At 39.4% G+C, this 14,417-nt stretch overlaps 2 protein-coding genes across 4 annotated transcripts in view; one reads left to right on the top strand and one right to left on the bottom strand.

Annotated features, from left to right (window-relative positions):
• Positions 1-751: 751 nt before the first annotated feature.
• Positions 752-14,417, bottom strand: part of LOC119547366 (polypeptide N-acetylgalactosaminyltransferase 2) — a 31,594-nt gene continuing 17,928 nt past the window's right edge. For all 3 annotated transcript variants that reach the window (XM_037854186.1, XM_037854187.1, XM_037854185.1), the window contains exons 3-8: positions 6,007-6,297; positions 5,101-5,312; positions 4,868-5,034; positions 3,781-4,468; positions 3,080-3,252; positions 752-1,447 (exon numbers count right to left, since the gene is read on the bottom strand). In XM_037854186.1, coding sequence (XP_037710114.1) covers positions 1,146-1,447; positions 3,080-3,252; positions 3,781-4,468; positions 4,868-5,034; positions 5,101-5,312; positions 6,007-6,297 — 1,833 coding nt within the window. In that variant the 3' untranslated portion in view covers positions 752-1,145. The remainder of the gene's footprint in view (positions 1,448-3,079; positions 3,253-3,780; positions 4,469-4,867; positions 5,035-5,100; positions 5,313-6,006; positions 6,298-14,417) is intronic.
• Positions 9,423-10,054, top strand: LOC119547367. Its single transcript, XM_037854188.1, has one exon. The coding sequence runs from the start codon at positions 9,525-9,527 to the stop codon at positions 9,984-9,986; it is 462 nt and encodes a 153-aa protein (XP_037710116.1). The 5' UTR covers positions 9,423-9,524; the 3' UTR covers positions 9,987-10,054.

Here is a 14,417-nt window from a genome sequence, read left to right as displayed (position 1 = left end):
ACGCACTGTTGCCCCCCGCGAAAGAAAACGCTCTTTGCCTTTGTGTTTTTAAATGTTTCCATTTATTGTTTTCCTTTTTTGTTGCCTCTCTAGTTGATTTAAATTAAAATTCACTTTTAATCGTTCATTTTTTGTTGGGTGTACAAACAAATATACAATATTTGGTTTGTTTTTCCTTATTCATTTCAAATCATTCGCGTTTTGCCAGCCTTTCAAATAAAAATACATTTATGTGAAAAAATATGCTCACAATTCAATTTGGTTGTCTGTCTGCGATAAAAAGCAAATAAATTTCCCTTTGAAAACTTAAAATGATTTATGCATTTGGGATAACAACCAATTGATGGTGAAACACAAGAGACAATTTAGTTTTTCCGCTTTGCCTATAATATTTAAATATTCAATACATTCAATCGAAATGTTTACTTTTTTGGCCTTCGATAAACATTCAAATAATATTTCTTTCTCAATATATACACATACGTATTTCATATAGTTGTCAATGATTTTTAAATGATTTCACTTAGGTGTATAATTAGAACTAATGATAACATTTCATGTTTTATTTTAAGTACAAGGTTGAGAAGACTCTGAGCTTGGGTAACTAGGATTATCTGAAACGGACCATATGTGGATACTAATTTGTGGCATTTTTGTATAGATCTTAATTGACTTTAATGAATGTGTGTGCTGTGTGAGAATGCAAATCAGTTAGAGTTTACTTTTTTTATCAGCTGCCAAAGGTTATATATGTTAAGGTATTATTCCATTTTCATATAGTTTTTATACATATACAAAAAATTAATCAGTCTAAGTACATTTTTTGCATGCCCTTTATGTTGGTTTTTTGTTGTTTAGGTAGTGTTTAACTTTAACCCCCCCGGGAGCAGTTGATTTGATTGGTAAACTAAAGTTGAACTTATACCATATATATGCAGTTAATATATATATATATATAGAATGTGGGTTTTTTGAGTGTTTTCCGTTCAGCAACAAATCAACATGGATAAATCATTACAAGTACACAGTACAGTACACATACAATCCGCATCGCGTTAGGTAGGCTTCCTCCCATCAACTTGCACATATATCACGACCGATCTGCATTATCCTCCGCTAGTTTACTCGAAACCAAGACCTCTTCCTCACGCGAACTTCCCGAAGGACCAGCGTTGCGTTCCCAGTGCCGAATTGCAGTGCTGGGCACTCACTCCTTGTTGCGACTGATCCCTGGAGTCCAGGCACACGTTGATCTTGTAGTGCCGCACCAGACCGCCCTCTCGCATGATCCACCGCTGGTTCTCCGAGTCGTCGCAGGCCTTCAGGACCACCTGGGACCCTCGGGCAAAGGTCACCAGGGTCAGACAGAGGTCATCGTGCTTTATTTCGCCACGCTTCGAGAAGACCCACTCCTGATTGCCGCCCGTGTTGTGGCACGGGAAAATACCTAACGAGATTATGGCAAAGAAATAAAAATATATTACTATTAAATAAAAATAATATATATATAATAAAAACTTAGTTTACTTCAAAATGTGTCCAATAGTATGCAACAATGTATTCTTTATCCCAAAGTCCTATGTATTCATTCCAAGGGTGGACTTTATTATACCCGTTACTCGTAGAGTAAAAGGGTATACTAGATTCGTCGGAAAGTATGTAACAGGCAGAAGGAAGCGTTTCCGACCCCATAAAGTATATATATTCTTGATCAGGATCACTAGCCGAGTCGATCTAGCCATGTCCGTCTGTCCGTCTGTCCGTCTGTCCGTCTGTCCGTCTGTCCGTCTGTCCGTCTGTCCGTCTGTCTGTCCGGATGAACGCTGAGATCTTGGAAACTATGAGAGCTAGGCTATTGAGATTTGGCGAGCAGATTCCTGAGCTTCTTACGCAGCGCAAGTTTGTTTCAGTAGAGTGCCACGCCCACTCTAACGCCCACAAACCGCCCAAAACTGTGGCTTCTACAGTTTTGATGCTAGAGTAAAAATTTAAACTGAAATAAATTGTTCTCATCAATACCTATCGATTGACCCAAAAAAAAGTTTGCCACGCCCACTTTAACGCCCACAAACCGCCCACAAACTTCAAAAAACCGTAAATATGAACGCGGATATCTCGGAAACTATCAAAGATAGAGTATTGGGATTTCAGATTTAGATTTCGTAGCCTTGTACGCAGCGCAGGTTTGTTATGCGAATATGCCACGCCCACTCTAACGCCCACAAACCGCCCAAATCTGTGGCTCCTGCAGTTTTGATGCTAGAACAAAAATTTTAACTGAAATGTGTTGTTCCCATCAATACCTACCGATTGACCGAAAAAAAGGTTGCCACGCCCACTTTAACACCCACAAACCGCCCACAAACTTCAAAAAATCGTAAATATGAACGCGGATATCTCGGAAAATATCAAAGATAGAGAAACGGGATTTTAGATTTAGATTCCGTAGGCTTGAGCGCAGCGCAAGTTTGTTAAGCGAATATGCCACGCCCACTCTAACGCCCACAAACCGCCCAAATCTGTGGCGCCCACAATTTTCATGCTAGATAAAAAATTGTAACTGAAATGTATTGGTCTCGTCAATACCTATCTATTGATTTAAAAAAAAAACTTTGCCACGCCCACTCTAACGCCCACAACGCTTAAATCTGTCTACCGCCGGTAGGTGGCGCATTTGCTGCTTGCATATCTCCATTTTCCTTTGGTCCCTTTACCTGAGTAACGGGTATCTGATAGTCGAGGTACTCGACTATAGCGTTCTTCCTTGTTTTTTCACTGCTTTTAGAGACCTTTATAAGTGCAGTCGAAAGACCGAGAGATACATGTCTCACCAAATAGGTTTTTATAAACCTTCAACTCAACTTACATAAAAAAGGTATCTAAAAGTATGCAACAATATATTTTTAGTCCGAATTTCTATGTATGTATCCCAAAAGGTCGACGCAAATTTGTTCACTGCATACTTTTAGGCATATTTATAATTTGTTTGTAGGAAGGCCTGGATCTATTTATTTATCTAATATCCTTTTTATCCACACTGTTAAAACCGGACAAGCGATATGGGGCTTTTTGTACTCACCCACAGTGCCGTCGATTAAGTGGCCCATCGTGTCCAAGCACTCCGTGCTATCCTGTCGGAATTGGCCAATCTCCTGTGGGTCGGGGGCCTGCAGGTCGGGATAGACATTCTCCAGATACCATTTGAAGGGCTTGCAATGCAATTTTTCCTTCAAAGCCAGACGGTCATCAATGCTAAGCGAGGGAAAGGTACGGAACGAAAACAGAACGAAAACAATGTGAAATAAATAACTTGGCTAAAGTATTTTGTTCACGAAAAGCTAAGCTTATAACAAAGATGTAAGTACCAGAAATTTAGAAAAATTAAATTCTTTAAAATAAAATTGATTTATATTTTTAATTTAATGCACTGAAATTGAAGGAATAAAGGACTTTAGACATATTTCCAGATTCCAATTTGACTACTAAATTTAAAAAACCGTAACTTAATTGTGTTAAAAAAAATTATTATTTAAGAAATTTAGATAATTATCAGACATTCAATACTTTTTGAATACTACAATTTTGATTCTCTAGAATTTAAAATTAATTCGAAAACCCAATGGAAATAATGGTTTTATGTATTTCATAATCGTTGTCTGAGACATTTTCTTGCTCACAGCATAATAACAGGGTACTTTTTGTACCTCCTTAAACTTAAAACGCCCCCGAATTTACTTAGAAAATTTTATGAAATCGTTCGATTTGTATCAGTGTACTCACTTGCCGAAGGGAATGTTCTTGGCGAGGGGCACGGCGTTGTAGTAATGCTGCTTGTAGTCATCCATCCAAACCTCCGCCGCACGTCGCGTGTTCCTGGCGAAGACGTTGCCACTTCCTCCGGGGAAGGTGTACGGATGCCGTTTGCGGAAGACGTGACCCACCCGGCTGCAGGGAATGATTTCCAGGCTGCCGCCGCACTGCCACACGCGGAACGAGATCTCCAGATTCTCGCCGCCCCACACGTCCATCTTCATGTCGTATTTGCCCAGTTTGTTGAAGTAGGCCTTGTCGATGACGAACAACCCGCCGGCAATCATCGGGGTCCGGATGGCCGTGGTGGGGTCATTGTGCCGCATCGCCCGCTCCGAGGGACTGAGGTACTCCCACTTGAAGATCAGATTCCAATCGAACCCACCTCGCAAATCGGCCGAGGCTCCAATGTACTGGAAGTTGTCCATGCTGATCACATCGATGACGGGACAAACAACTCGGGTGGGATCCTCGCGAACGCGTTCCAAAAGCGGTTCCAGCCACATCTCGTTGCACTCCACGTGGCTGTCGAGGAAGGTCAGGACACTGCTGACGGCCGCATCCGCACCCTTGACCCTTGACCTCACCAGACCCTCGCGCTTCTCGTTGCGAATGACCCGCACCTTGTCGATCTTTGCCAGCTCCAGACCATCCTCAGCTAAAATGTGGGTATACAATTAAGTTTAAAATATTTTAGGAAACGCAATCTAAAGAATTTGTAGTTCAATGTAGTTCTATACAGAGAAAAATTGATAGGATATGATGATAATTTTGATGAAATGCAGTATCAATTCCATCTAGATATGGGTTGTATCACTTTGATATATTCGCCATCTTAGATTTTTCCCTCTTTTTCTATGTCGGAGAGTTGCAAAAATTGCTGTCTCGCTCTTAGTCAGAGTATTTTTTGGTGCTATCTAGCATTTTTCTCTCTTTTTCGATCTGAGAGAGTTTACAAAGAGAGAAAAATAATATCTTATAAATTTACCCTGCGAGTATCAAATTGATCCTTAAGTGTTTTTATTTTGTGCATTTAAAAATAAAGAAAACCACTTACGATGATCACTGTAGTCATCTACCAGGACGATTTCGCGTATCAAGTGCTCGGGACTGCGATTAAGGACACTCACAATGGTTCGCAGCAAAGTGGACCTCGCCTCGTTGTGGAAGGTAATGATGACACTCGTCTCGGGCAGATCTTCGCGGTATTTCTTGGTTCGGCACCTGGTTTTGTAAAATGTGGTCCAATTCAGAATTCTACTATTCCAAAATATATTCTTTGAAACCTACATGGGATTTCTGGTGTCTGGTATATCACGATTGCTGGGCAGGGCATCGCTGGCCTCCTGATTGAAGCGATTACGGATATAGGGATCTTCGCCATTGCGCAGGGCTCCGGCTCGAATGTAGCCCGCCTCATTAAAGTATTCCACCTCGGTGCCTCGACCACTTGGAGCCACTGGTAATCGACCACCAGGTCCTCCAGTTCCTCCACTGAGACCCTGAAAATTGTGGATTAAGTTTTGTATTTAATCGCTGTTTAGTTAAAGCGATATACGGCGTTTTCTTGTTAAAGCTAACATATTATTGAAATTTTTGAAAAGGCATTTTAGATAATATATATTCGAAACTACATATGAACTAAAATATATCCAGAACCCTTTTTAAACCACATTATTTTTATGATTTTTGGGAACCTGTCGATTAAAAAAAGCCTTTTTAAAAGAGCATCTAAATAATTGCAATTTTTAAACTTTTTAAGGAACATCCTTTGCAATACGGTTCAGCAATAAGATTGCTTTATAAATTAATCTTTAACAGGTTAATATGTTCCCTTTTAATTTTATTTTTTAAGGTCAACACAATATTAAAATTTTTTAAAAAGCATTTTAGATTATATATATTTGAAGCTACATATGAACTACAATATATCCAGAACCCTTTTTAAACCACATTATTTTTATGATTTTTGGGAACATGTCGATTATAAAACCCTTTTAAAAAATCCAAACATCTGAATAAATGCGATTTTTAAACTTTTTACTTTTTTTTACTTTACTTTATAAATTAATTTTCAACATGTTAATATGTTTCTTTTTAAAAATTTATATTTCAAGTTTTTAAGCTCATGCATGACGGGTATTTCAATGATACCTTAAAAACTTAAATCATATTCCCCATCTCTCTAATTCTTACCTGTGATGTCTCCTCTAGGGCCACGATTCCATTCAACTTGAGGCCGTGGACCGCATTGCGCTCGAAGTCCTTTACCGACCCGATTAGGATGACATTGCCACCGGGATCGTCGGCCCCGCTGCCGGCTGCTCCCGCTCCTCCTCCTCCTCCGGCTCCTCCTCCTGCTCCTGCTCCTCCGCCAGCTGGCGCCCACTGGCGGGCGGTGGAGGCTGCCGCCGCCGAGGAGGAGTCGTCCTGGTACTGCTGCATGGCGGTGGCCACCTCACGTAGCCGCAGCGCTCGATTTTCCACCTAAAAGGACACAAGGTCCACGAGGGGAGACAAGTGTTTTAATTTATTTCTTTAATCTGCGCCACATTGGCGACGTTGACGCCCGTTCGGGGCAATAACTCAACTCAACTGGGAGCAATTCCCTAACACTCAGAGAAACGCAATGTAAGATATACATTTTTATGGTATATATATTTTATGTATGTGTACATATTTTTGAAGAACCATTTTTAAACCCATAGCACAACATATAACATAATTTCTAGCAAGCTAATCTATTTGTGATTTTATACATAGACCTAAACTATTTTTTAATGAGTTCCTATCTATAATTATATTTTTCTATCCAACAAAAAACTAAAATGTAAAAACAAATCACACATTTTTTTCAAGTGCAAAGAGGCAATGGAAAGGGTTGGGGTTTCGTGCAGGTTTATGGCAAAGTTTCACCAAAGTTTCAGTTCGCAACACAACAGAACAAAACAGAGCCAAAAGCAAAGCATTGGGAACAGTTTTCGTGTTTGCCCCAAGATTAATAATCTATAAATTGCAAATGTTGCCAGGAAGCGGGAAACAAAAGCCCAGGCCACCACCACGACCCAGTTTAAACAATGTCCAAGATTTCTCGACGACAATTTTGCTGAAATAACACGGAAAACCTTTTAGGAGCAAGGCCTGAAACGTTTGCTCCCAGTGGCCAAAACTTAGATTGTATTTAAGAATATCTCAGAGTGGCTAAAACGGAAAATGCATTAATAATTAACGGAAAGTGGACCTCTTTAAGTCCGTTAGACATTTAAGAAGCTCCGTCTTTCAAATATTGTAGCTCAATTGGTATTATTGTTTAGCTCTGGCTTTAATATAAAACCTCGCCCTTAAGTAAATCACAAAGCCCAGACCTGACAACTTTCGATAAGCAAACAAAAAATAACAATGTGTCTGGTTCTTTTAAAAATACAGACAAAGCAGGGACTACAACGTCACACAGCAGACACTCAAATAACCTTGAGACCAAGCCCTATAACACTCATCCTAATAAAACTGAAGAGAATTGATGGGAGTCCTTACTTGAGGACATTTTAAGTAAATAATTTACAAGTGCAAACACGCTGAGGCACGAAATATTTTAAATTGAAGAGCTGTCGGATGAAATCTTGCATGTCAAATTGAGCTTTGCATAAAGGCACATTAAAATATATTATGGGGTAGCTTAGTGTTAAAAACGCCTTTGCAATTTTTGCTAAAAGGCAACATGTTACAGGCCAAACGATTGAAAGACCCACAAAAGAGCCAGAAAAAAAGCTTTCCACTTAAAATTAAATTCACGCATACGCAGCGTGCAACACAAAGTGCCAAAGTCAGCTGAAAAAGTAGAAAAAGAAATCGCTTTCAATACGTTTGCCACACATAAATCAGAGTTAGAAGAGCCCCCGATAAAAGGCTCCCGACAAAACTCTTGACAAATAGATTCAACGCAAAAGGGCAATTAATAATCGACTTGGGCCATGGTAGCCGAATCCTCTTTCAGGACCTGAGAAATTGGGTCACTGTTTAGCGGAGTGAAATGATTCATTTGTCAATTTAGTTGGGTCAGTTAGCCAGCCAAGTGGGGGTTAAAGAGCCCTCAAGAAGCTCTCCATTCTGAGTTGTAGCAGATGTTGAATACTTTTTTGGTCCATTGATTAAGTTGGATTTGGAGGGAAGTCAGTTGAAAGCCTTTTCAAGAGTAGACAAGATAAGTATTTATAGTAATTTATATTTTATAAGGTCTATTGTCCTTAAATATAATTAAATTTGCCTTTTACAAAAATAGTAAATTTTCTCAGGGTTCAAGCGATATATTCCAAATCCTTTTTTTTTTAAACTTATTAAGGTGAATAAAATCTAATCTATAAACCATAAGTTATCTTTCTATACATGGCGAAGTAAGAAGATCCAATATGCTATAACTAGAATTTAATTTCCCTTTACAAAGTTAGTAAGTGTTCTCAGAGCTTAGGTTCAAGCGATATCAATTTCACCCACCTGGTGAATATGTATTAGATTTCAAAGTCCCCCCCCCCCCCCCCCCCCGCAATTTCTGATTCAAAGCAGTCTCAGTTTCATATCGCAAACACCTCAGGGCTGGCTGGAAAATCAAACTGTGACCTAAACCCTTCCATATTCAAACGTATTACGCATACGCAGCGTAAACACCAAGAACTAAACCTGTGAGCCAGAGGTCAACGGCAATGCATTGTGGCAGGACCCCATTCATGGAGGTTAATTTCGCATATCAATGGCATCTTAATTAGTTGCATTGTTTAAAGTGGAAACTGCGTACGTTGATTGGCCAAATTCCCATCCGTTAGCACTTAACAATATTGGCTAACCAGCGCAAATTAATCACAATTCCGACTCAAATTTCTGAGCTATTTTTATCCCAAGATGGTGGTGGATAAAAATACAAACTTTCCTCTCCATTTGCAAATTTATTTGTCCTTTGGGTGCGACCAACTCCCATTGCAAACCGTATCTATTTATGGAAATCCTCGGGAGAGTAATGACTGAAAAATTATGCCACTGACGTCAGGGGAAAGATGAAACTTTTTGCTGCCCACCCGAAAGTTCAAAGTCAAGACTCCAAATCATCCACTTGGAGCTCATTAAATTCTAGTTTTGCTCGGACTTGTTATTAACTTTTGGCCAAAAACTATCATCAACTAAACGAGAGCAACAAGTTTGTCGTTATTTTTGGTCAACTCTGGGTTTATCGCTCGAGTTCAATGTTTCCAGCCAAATAGAGATGAGATGGCAAGCAGAAAAACGAATTGTTTTGAATTGAGTTCAGAGCCATTTGCTCTGGCATTGATTGTTTTTTTGTTTGGGGTCACAGAGAAAATATGGAAATTTCGATAAGATTTTTATGGCGGTATGGTAGAAATAGTCTTTATTCTGCCATTTTTATGATTTGTGAGCAGAGCTGAAATAATAAACAACAGAGAACCAACTCAATTAAACAGTAATAATAACAGAAAGCTCAAGAGGATGATATTAATGGGTTTTTGACTGGGATTATAAGGACTTTGTTTGTCTGTTTGTGTGCTGTGAATTTATTTGAGTATTAAAAATTGTTTTTAAAACTTCAGCTGAGCTGGGCAGGCCCTGAATAAGACCTCTTTTTGGTTTGATCAGAATCTCTCACAACCTAACAAATCGTAAGACTTTAAAAAATATATTCAAAATTGATTAGCCTCTACCATTTTGCAATGGCCAACAATTTGATCACCGAGAAGGACCAGGAGTTGCAGCATAAATCTGAAATGGATTCCCCGGATATGTCTCCCAAAGCGGATTTCTCCACCGGTTCGGTCATCAATGAGATCATCTCGAAGTCCCTGAAGTCTGAGGAAGTTCCTTTGGCCAAGCAGCCTTCATCTCGCATCTCTTTTCGAGCTCTGGCCAGATTGGTTATGATGCTAAACTCAAACCTCAAGAAGGGAAACAAGGCAGGGGATGTGGATTACTGGCGTGATCTCGCCGAGACCCTTGGGGAGTCCAATATACGCTATAAGCAAGTCATCGACATGCAGCGCAAAAGGATCGACACCCTGGAGCAGGATCTTCGCAACCTGGTCAACTTGGCCCGCGAGACACAACAATTGCTGGCCGAGATCGGAGCCGAGAAGAGGGCCAGCCAGGAACTTGGTCATGGCGAGCATGCCGACTAGGTTTTACATAATTTCTACTTTCGAACTTCCTTTCAAATCTTTCATAAAGAATTAGTTAATTCACATTTTGCGATGGTTTTTTTTTAAATTATTAATGAAATTTGGGGTAGTTTTTAGGATTACAATTTTGGTATGTTTCGATTTCTAAAAACAAGAAAGAACGCTATAGTCGAGTGCCTCGACTATCAGATACCCGTTACTCAGCTAAAGGGACCAAAGGGAAATGGAAATAAGCAAGCAGCAAAGCAAGACTGAAATGCGCCACCTACCGGCGGTAGAGAGATTTAAGCGTTATGGGCGTTAGGGTGGGCGTGGCAAATTTTTTTTTTGGTCAATCGATAGGTATTGACGAGACCGATACAGTTCAGTTAAAATTTAGTATCAAGCATGAAAATTGTGGGCGCCACAGGCTTGGGCGGTTTGTGGGCGTTAGAGTGGGCGTGGCATATTCGCGTATCAAAATTGCGCTGCCTACAAAGCTACGGAATCTAAATCTGAAATCCTGATTCTATATCTTTGATAGTTTCCGAGATATCCACGTTCATATTTACGATTTTTTGAAGTTTGGGGGCGGTTTGTGGGCGATAAAGTGGGCGTGGCAAACTTTTTCTTAAGTCAATCGATAGGTATTGATGAGAACAATACATTTCAGTTAAAATTTTTATTCTAGCATCAAAACTGTAGGAGCCACAGTTTTGGGCGGTTTGTGGGCGTAAAAGTGGGCGTGGCACTCTACTGAAACAAACTTGCGCTGCGTAAGAAGCTCAGGAATCTGCACGCCAAATCTCAATAGCCTAGCTCTCATAGTTTCCAAGATCTCAGCGTTCATCCGGACAGACAGACGGACAGACGGACAGACGGACAGACGGACAGACGGACAGACGGACAGACGGACAGACGGACAGACGGACAGACGGACATGGCTAGATCGACTCGGCTAGTGATCCTGATCAAGAATATATATACTTTATGGGGTCGGAATCGCTTCCTTCTGCCTGTTACATACTTTCCGACGAATCTAGTATACCCTTTTACTCTACGAGTAACGGGTATAATAATTCCGTTTGTTTATAGAAAATATAATCATTAATATATTTGTGAGCCTACTCGAAGAAAATACTTATTGCTAATTAATAGCTTCTTTAATTAAAGAAAAACAAAGTATAGATTTTTCTGAATAACTTGGATAATAAACGTTTTTTTTTATGATATATTCCCCGAAATTATCTACTACTAATCAAAGCATTTTTACAATTGGAAATTTGTATTTTCTAAATTAATGATCTCATCAATAGATTTAATAATAGATTTCTCCTAATAATTTGGTTTGTTTATAAAAGGAATCATCAACAATTAAATTTTTTTTTGATGGACCTTTTCCCAAAAAAATACCTTTCGTTAATAATAGGTTATGTTACAATTGACTATTTCCATTTCCATTTTAATTTAATTAACCATTTTTAAAAACGTTGCATGTTCGCTTTGACAGAACAAACAAAGTATAGATTTTTATACCCGTTACTCGTAGAGTAAAAGGGTATACTAGATTCGTCGGAAAGTATGTAACAGGCAGAAGGAAGCGATTCCGACCCCATAAAGTATATATATTCTTGATCAGGATCACTAGCCGAGTCGATCTAGCCATGTCCGTCTGTCCGTCTGTCCGTCTGTCCGTCTGTCCGTCTGTCCGTCTGTCCGTCTGTCCGTCTGTCCGTCTGTCCGTCTGTCTGTCCGGATGAACGCTGAGATCTTGGAAACTATGAGAGCTAGGCTATTGAGATTTGGCGTGCAGATTCCTGAGCTTCTTACGCAGCGCAAGTTTGTTTCAGTAGAGTGCCACGCCCACTTTTACGCCCACAAACCGCCCAAAACTGTGGCTCCTACAGTTTTGATGCTAGAATAAAAATTTTAACTGAAATGTATTGTTCTCATCAATACCTATCGATTGACTTAAGAAAAAGTTTGCCACGCCCACTTTATCGCCCACAAACCGCCCCCAAACTTCAAAAAATCGTAAATATGAACGTGGATATCTCGGAAACTATCAAAGATATAGAATCAGGATTTCAGATTTAGATTCCGTAGCTTTGTAGGCAGCGCAATTTTGATACGCGAATATGCCACGCCCACTCTAACGCCCACAAACCGCCCAAGCCTGTGGCGCCCACAATTTTCATGCTTGATACTAAATTTTAACTGAACTGTATCGGTCTCGTCAATACCTATCGATTGACCAAAAAAAAAATTTGCCACGCCCACCCTAACGCCCATAACGCTTAAATCTCTCTACCGCCGGTAGGTGGCGCATTTCAGTCTTGCTTTGCTGCTTGCTTATTTCCATTTCCCTTTGGTCCCTTTAGCTGAGTAACGGGTATCTGATAGTCGAGGCACTCGACTATAGCGTTCTTTCTTGTTCTGATTAACTTGGTTGGTTAATAAACGTTTTTTTTGAGGATCTATTCCCCGAAAATATCTACTACTATTCAAAGCATTTTTACAATTGAAAATTTGTATTTTCTAAATTCTAAATTCATCAATAGACTTAACAATAGATTTCTCCTTATAATTTGGTTTGTTCATAAAAGGAATCATCAACAATGAACTTTTTTTGAAGGAGCTTCTCCCAAAAAAAACCTTTTTTTAATTAAAGGTTCTATTACAATTGACCATTTCCATTTTCTAATTAGTCACAATTTCCTAAGTTTCCCTAATTTCTTTCATTGCTGTTTTCCTACCACAATTTTAATTTGCTTCTTTAATCTGAACGTGCATGTGCCTCTCCCCCTAATTCACTCAACCTTAACCATTATTTGGTTTTATTTCGCTGTCTGTTTGTTTGGAAGAGAGTACAGCGGAGGTTTCTTTAATCTCGATTGGGGGCTTCGTGTTTCTACCACTTCTCCATGCTCTGAACGTGTGCAGTCTTCCAGCTGAATGATTTTCACATCGAAAGAGCTCCTAACTGCATAATTTAGTAATTGGAACGTATCAAATTTAGTTTTCACCCATACAAGAAAATGCGAAGAAACGAAGAAAACAAGCGAAACTTTATCACTTATTGCAATCTGTTTCGGTTTTTCCATTTCTGCATTACAAATGAGAGAGGTTTTATCTTTTTTTCTTCATTTTTGTGGGGCGCTACACCCGAAATGGGGCACCTCGAAAAGCTCGAAAGAACAACAGAATTCAATTAAAAGTCTATGCACGCCATTCGAAACCAAAAATATTGACAAATGCTCCTTCTGCCGACAGGCAGGCTGAAAACCAACCTAAACAATGCGCCCATTGAACTCGAACCCTGATAAAAATTGTTTATGCCACATGTCATGGGTCTGGAAATCTTGTTATTCAGTTTGTTGGCCAGACATTTTGGCCCTCTCGCAACGCACAGCAATTGCGGCAAAGTTTAGTTTACCAAAAGGGGTTTCACATTTCATTGGAATAATCAAACAAGTTTTCCTAGAAATTGCCATTGAATATCTAGCATTTCGGCAGAATATCAATGCACCACAATATTAATTTAAATACTGCAGAGTAAGGAAATAAAATTGATATGTAAACTATATTCAGTGTGAATAAATTTCTAAAAATTGTCAAGGTAAATTAAATTGATGTCGATATCTAAAAACTATAAAAATAATAAATTTAAAGTGTATCGGAATATTTTTTTAAATATATTCTTTAAAAATTTAAATAAAAACTGTAAAATAGATCAAACAAAAATCAGCTTTCGACAGTTTCACTTTCAGGCACTTCCTATTTTTTATTATTTCACCATTTCGCGCCGACATCTCTTAGGTTTCTTATGATTGATTATAAAACGCAGGTCTGCCGTTGGTTAATTTCCTAAAGCGTCGCAAAGAAAGAAGATTTCTATCTACTTTTAATGACATTTCGTGGGGCAAATTTAAACAACAGTTTAATGTCAACAAGAAAATGGTAGACAAAGCCGAAAATTACGATGAGTCGATGGCTAGACAAAGTGGAAAAGCAACGAAGTGTGAAAGCGGCTCGAATCCTCATGGCAAACAGAAGCATAATTATCTGTTATGTTTGGCCAACACCAGCGATGGATTGACCCAACAAGTTAATGGGAAAACTCACATGTGCCCCCGCCCCCTCGATTTTCCGCACACACACCCCCGATTTTCGCCGATTTTCCTGTTGATGGACGACTGTGTGATGCGGTGGCAACTGCAGTTGCGTTATGCAACTCTTCTGTGGCATGGAAATTGTGTGCCACGATGCCATGCCAACCGAATTGCGGCCGCATCAGCAGCAGCAACAATTGCAAATTGTTTTGGTAGCAAAATTTGTGTGGCATCTTCGTTGTCTCCACGGCTTTTTTGTTTTTAGTTCCTCATGACAGCAGCTGCAGTTTGTCTCTCGTCTTGCAAAACTCAATTAAATATATATAGTTATTTGGTTTTT

The sequence above is a fragment of the Drosophila subpulchrella genome, chromosome 2L (assembly GCF_014743375.2).
Source record: "Drosophila subpulchrella strain 33 F10 #4 breed RU33 chromosome 2L, RU_Dsub_v1.1 Primary Assembly, whole genome shotgun sequence".
In the NCBI taxonomy this organism is placed as follows: domain Eukaryota; kingdom Metazoa; phylum Arthropoda; class Insecta; order Diptera; family Drosophilidae; genus Drosophila; species Drosophila subpulchrella.
Note: the sequence above shows the minus strand (reverse complement) of the source record. Positions and strands in the feature narration are given on the sequence as shown.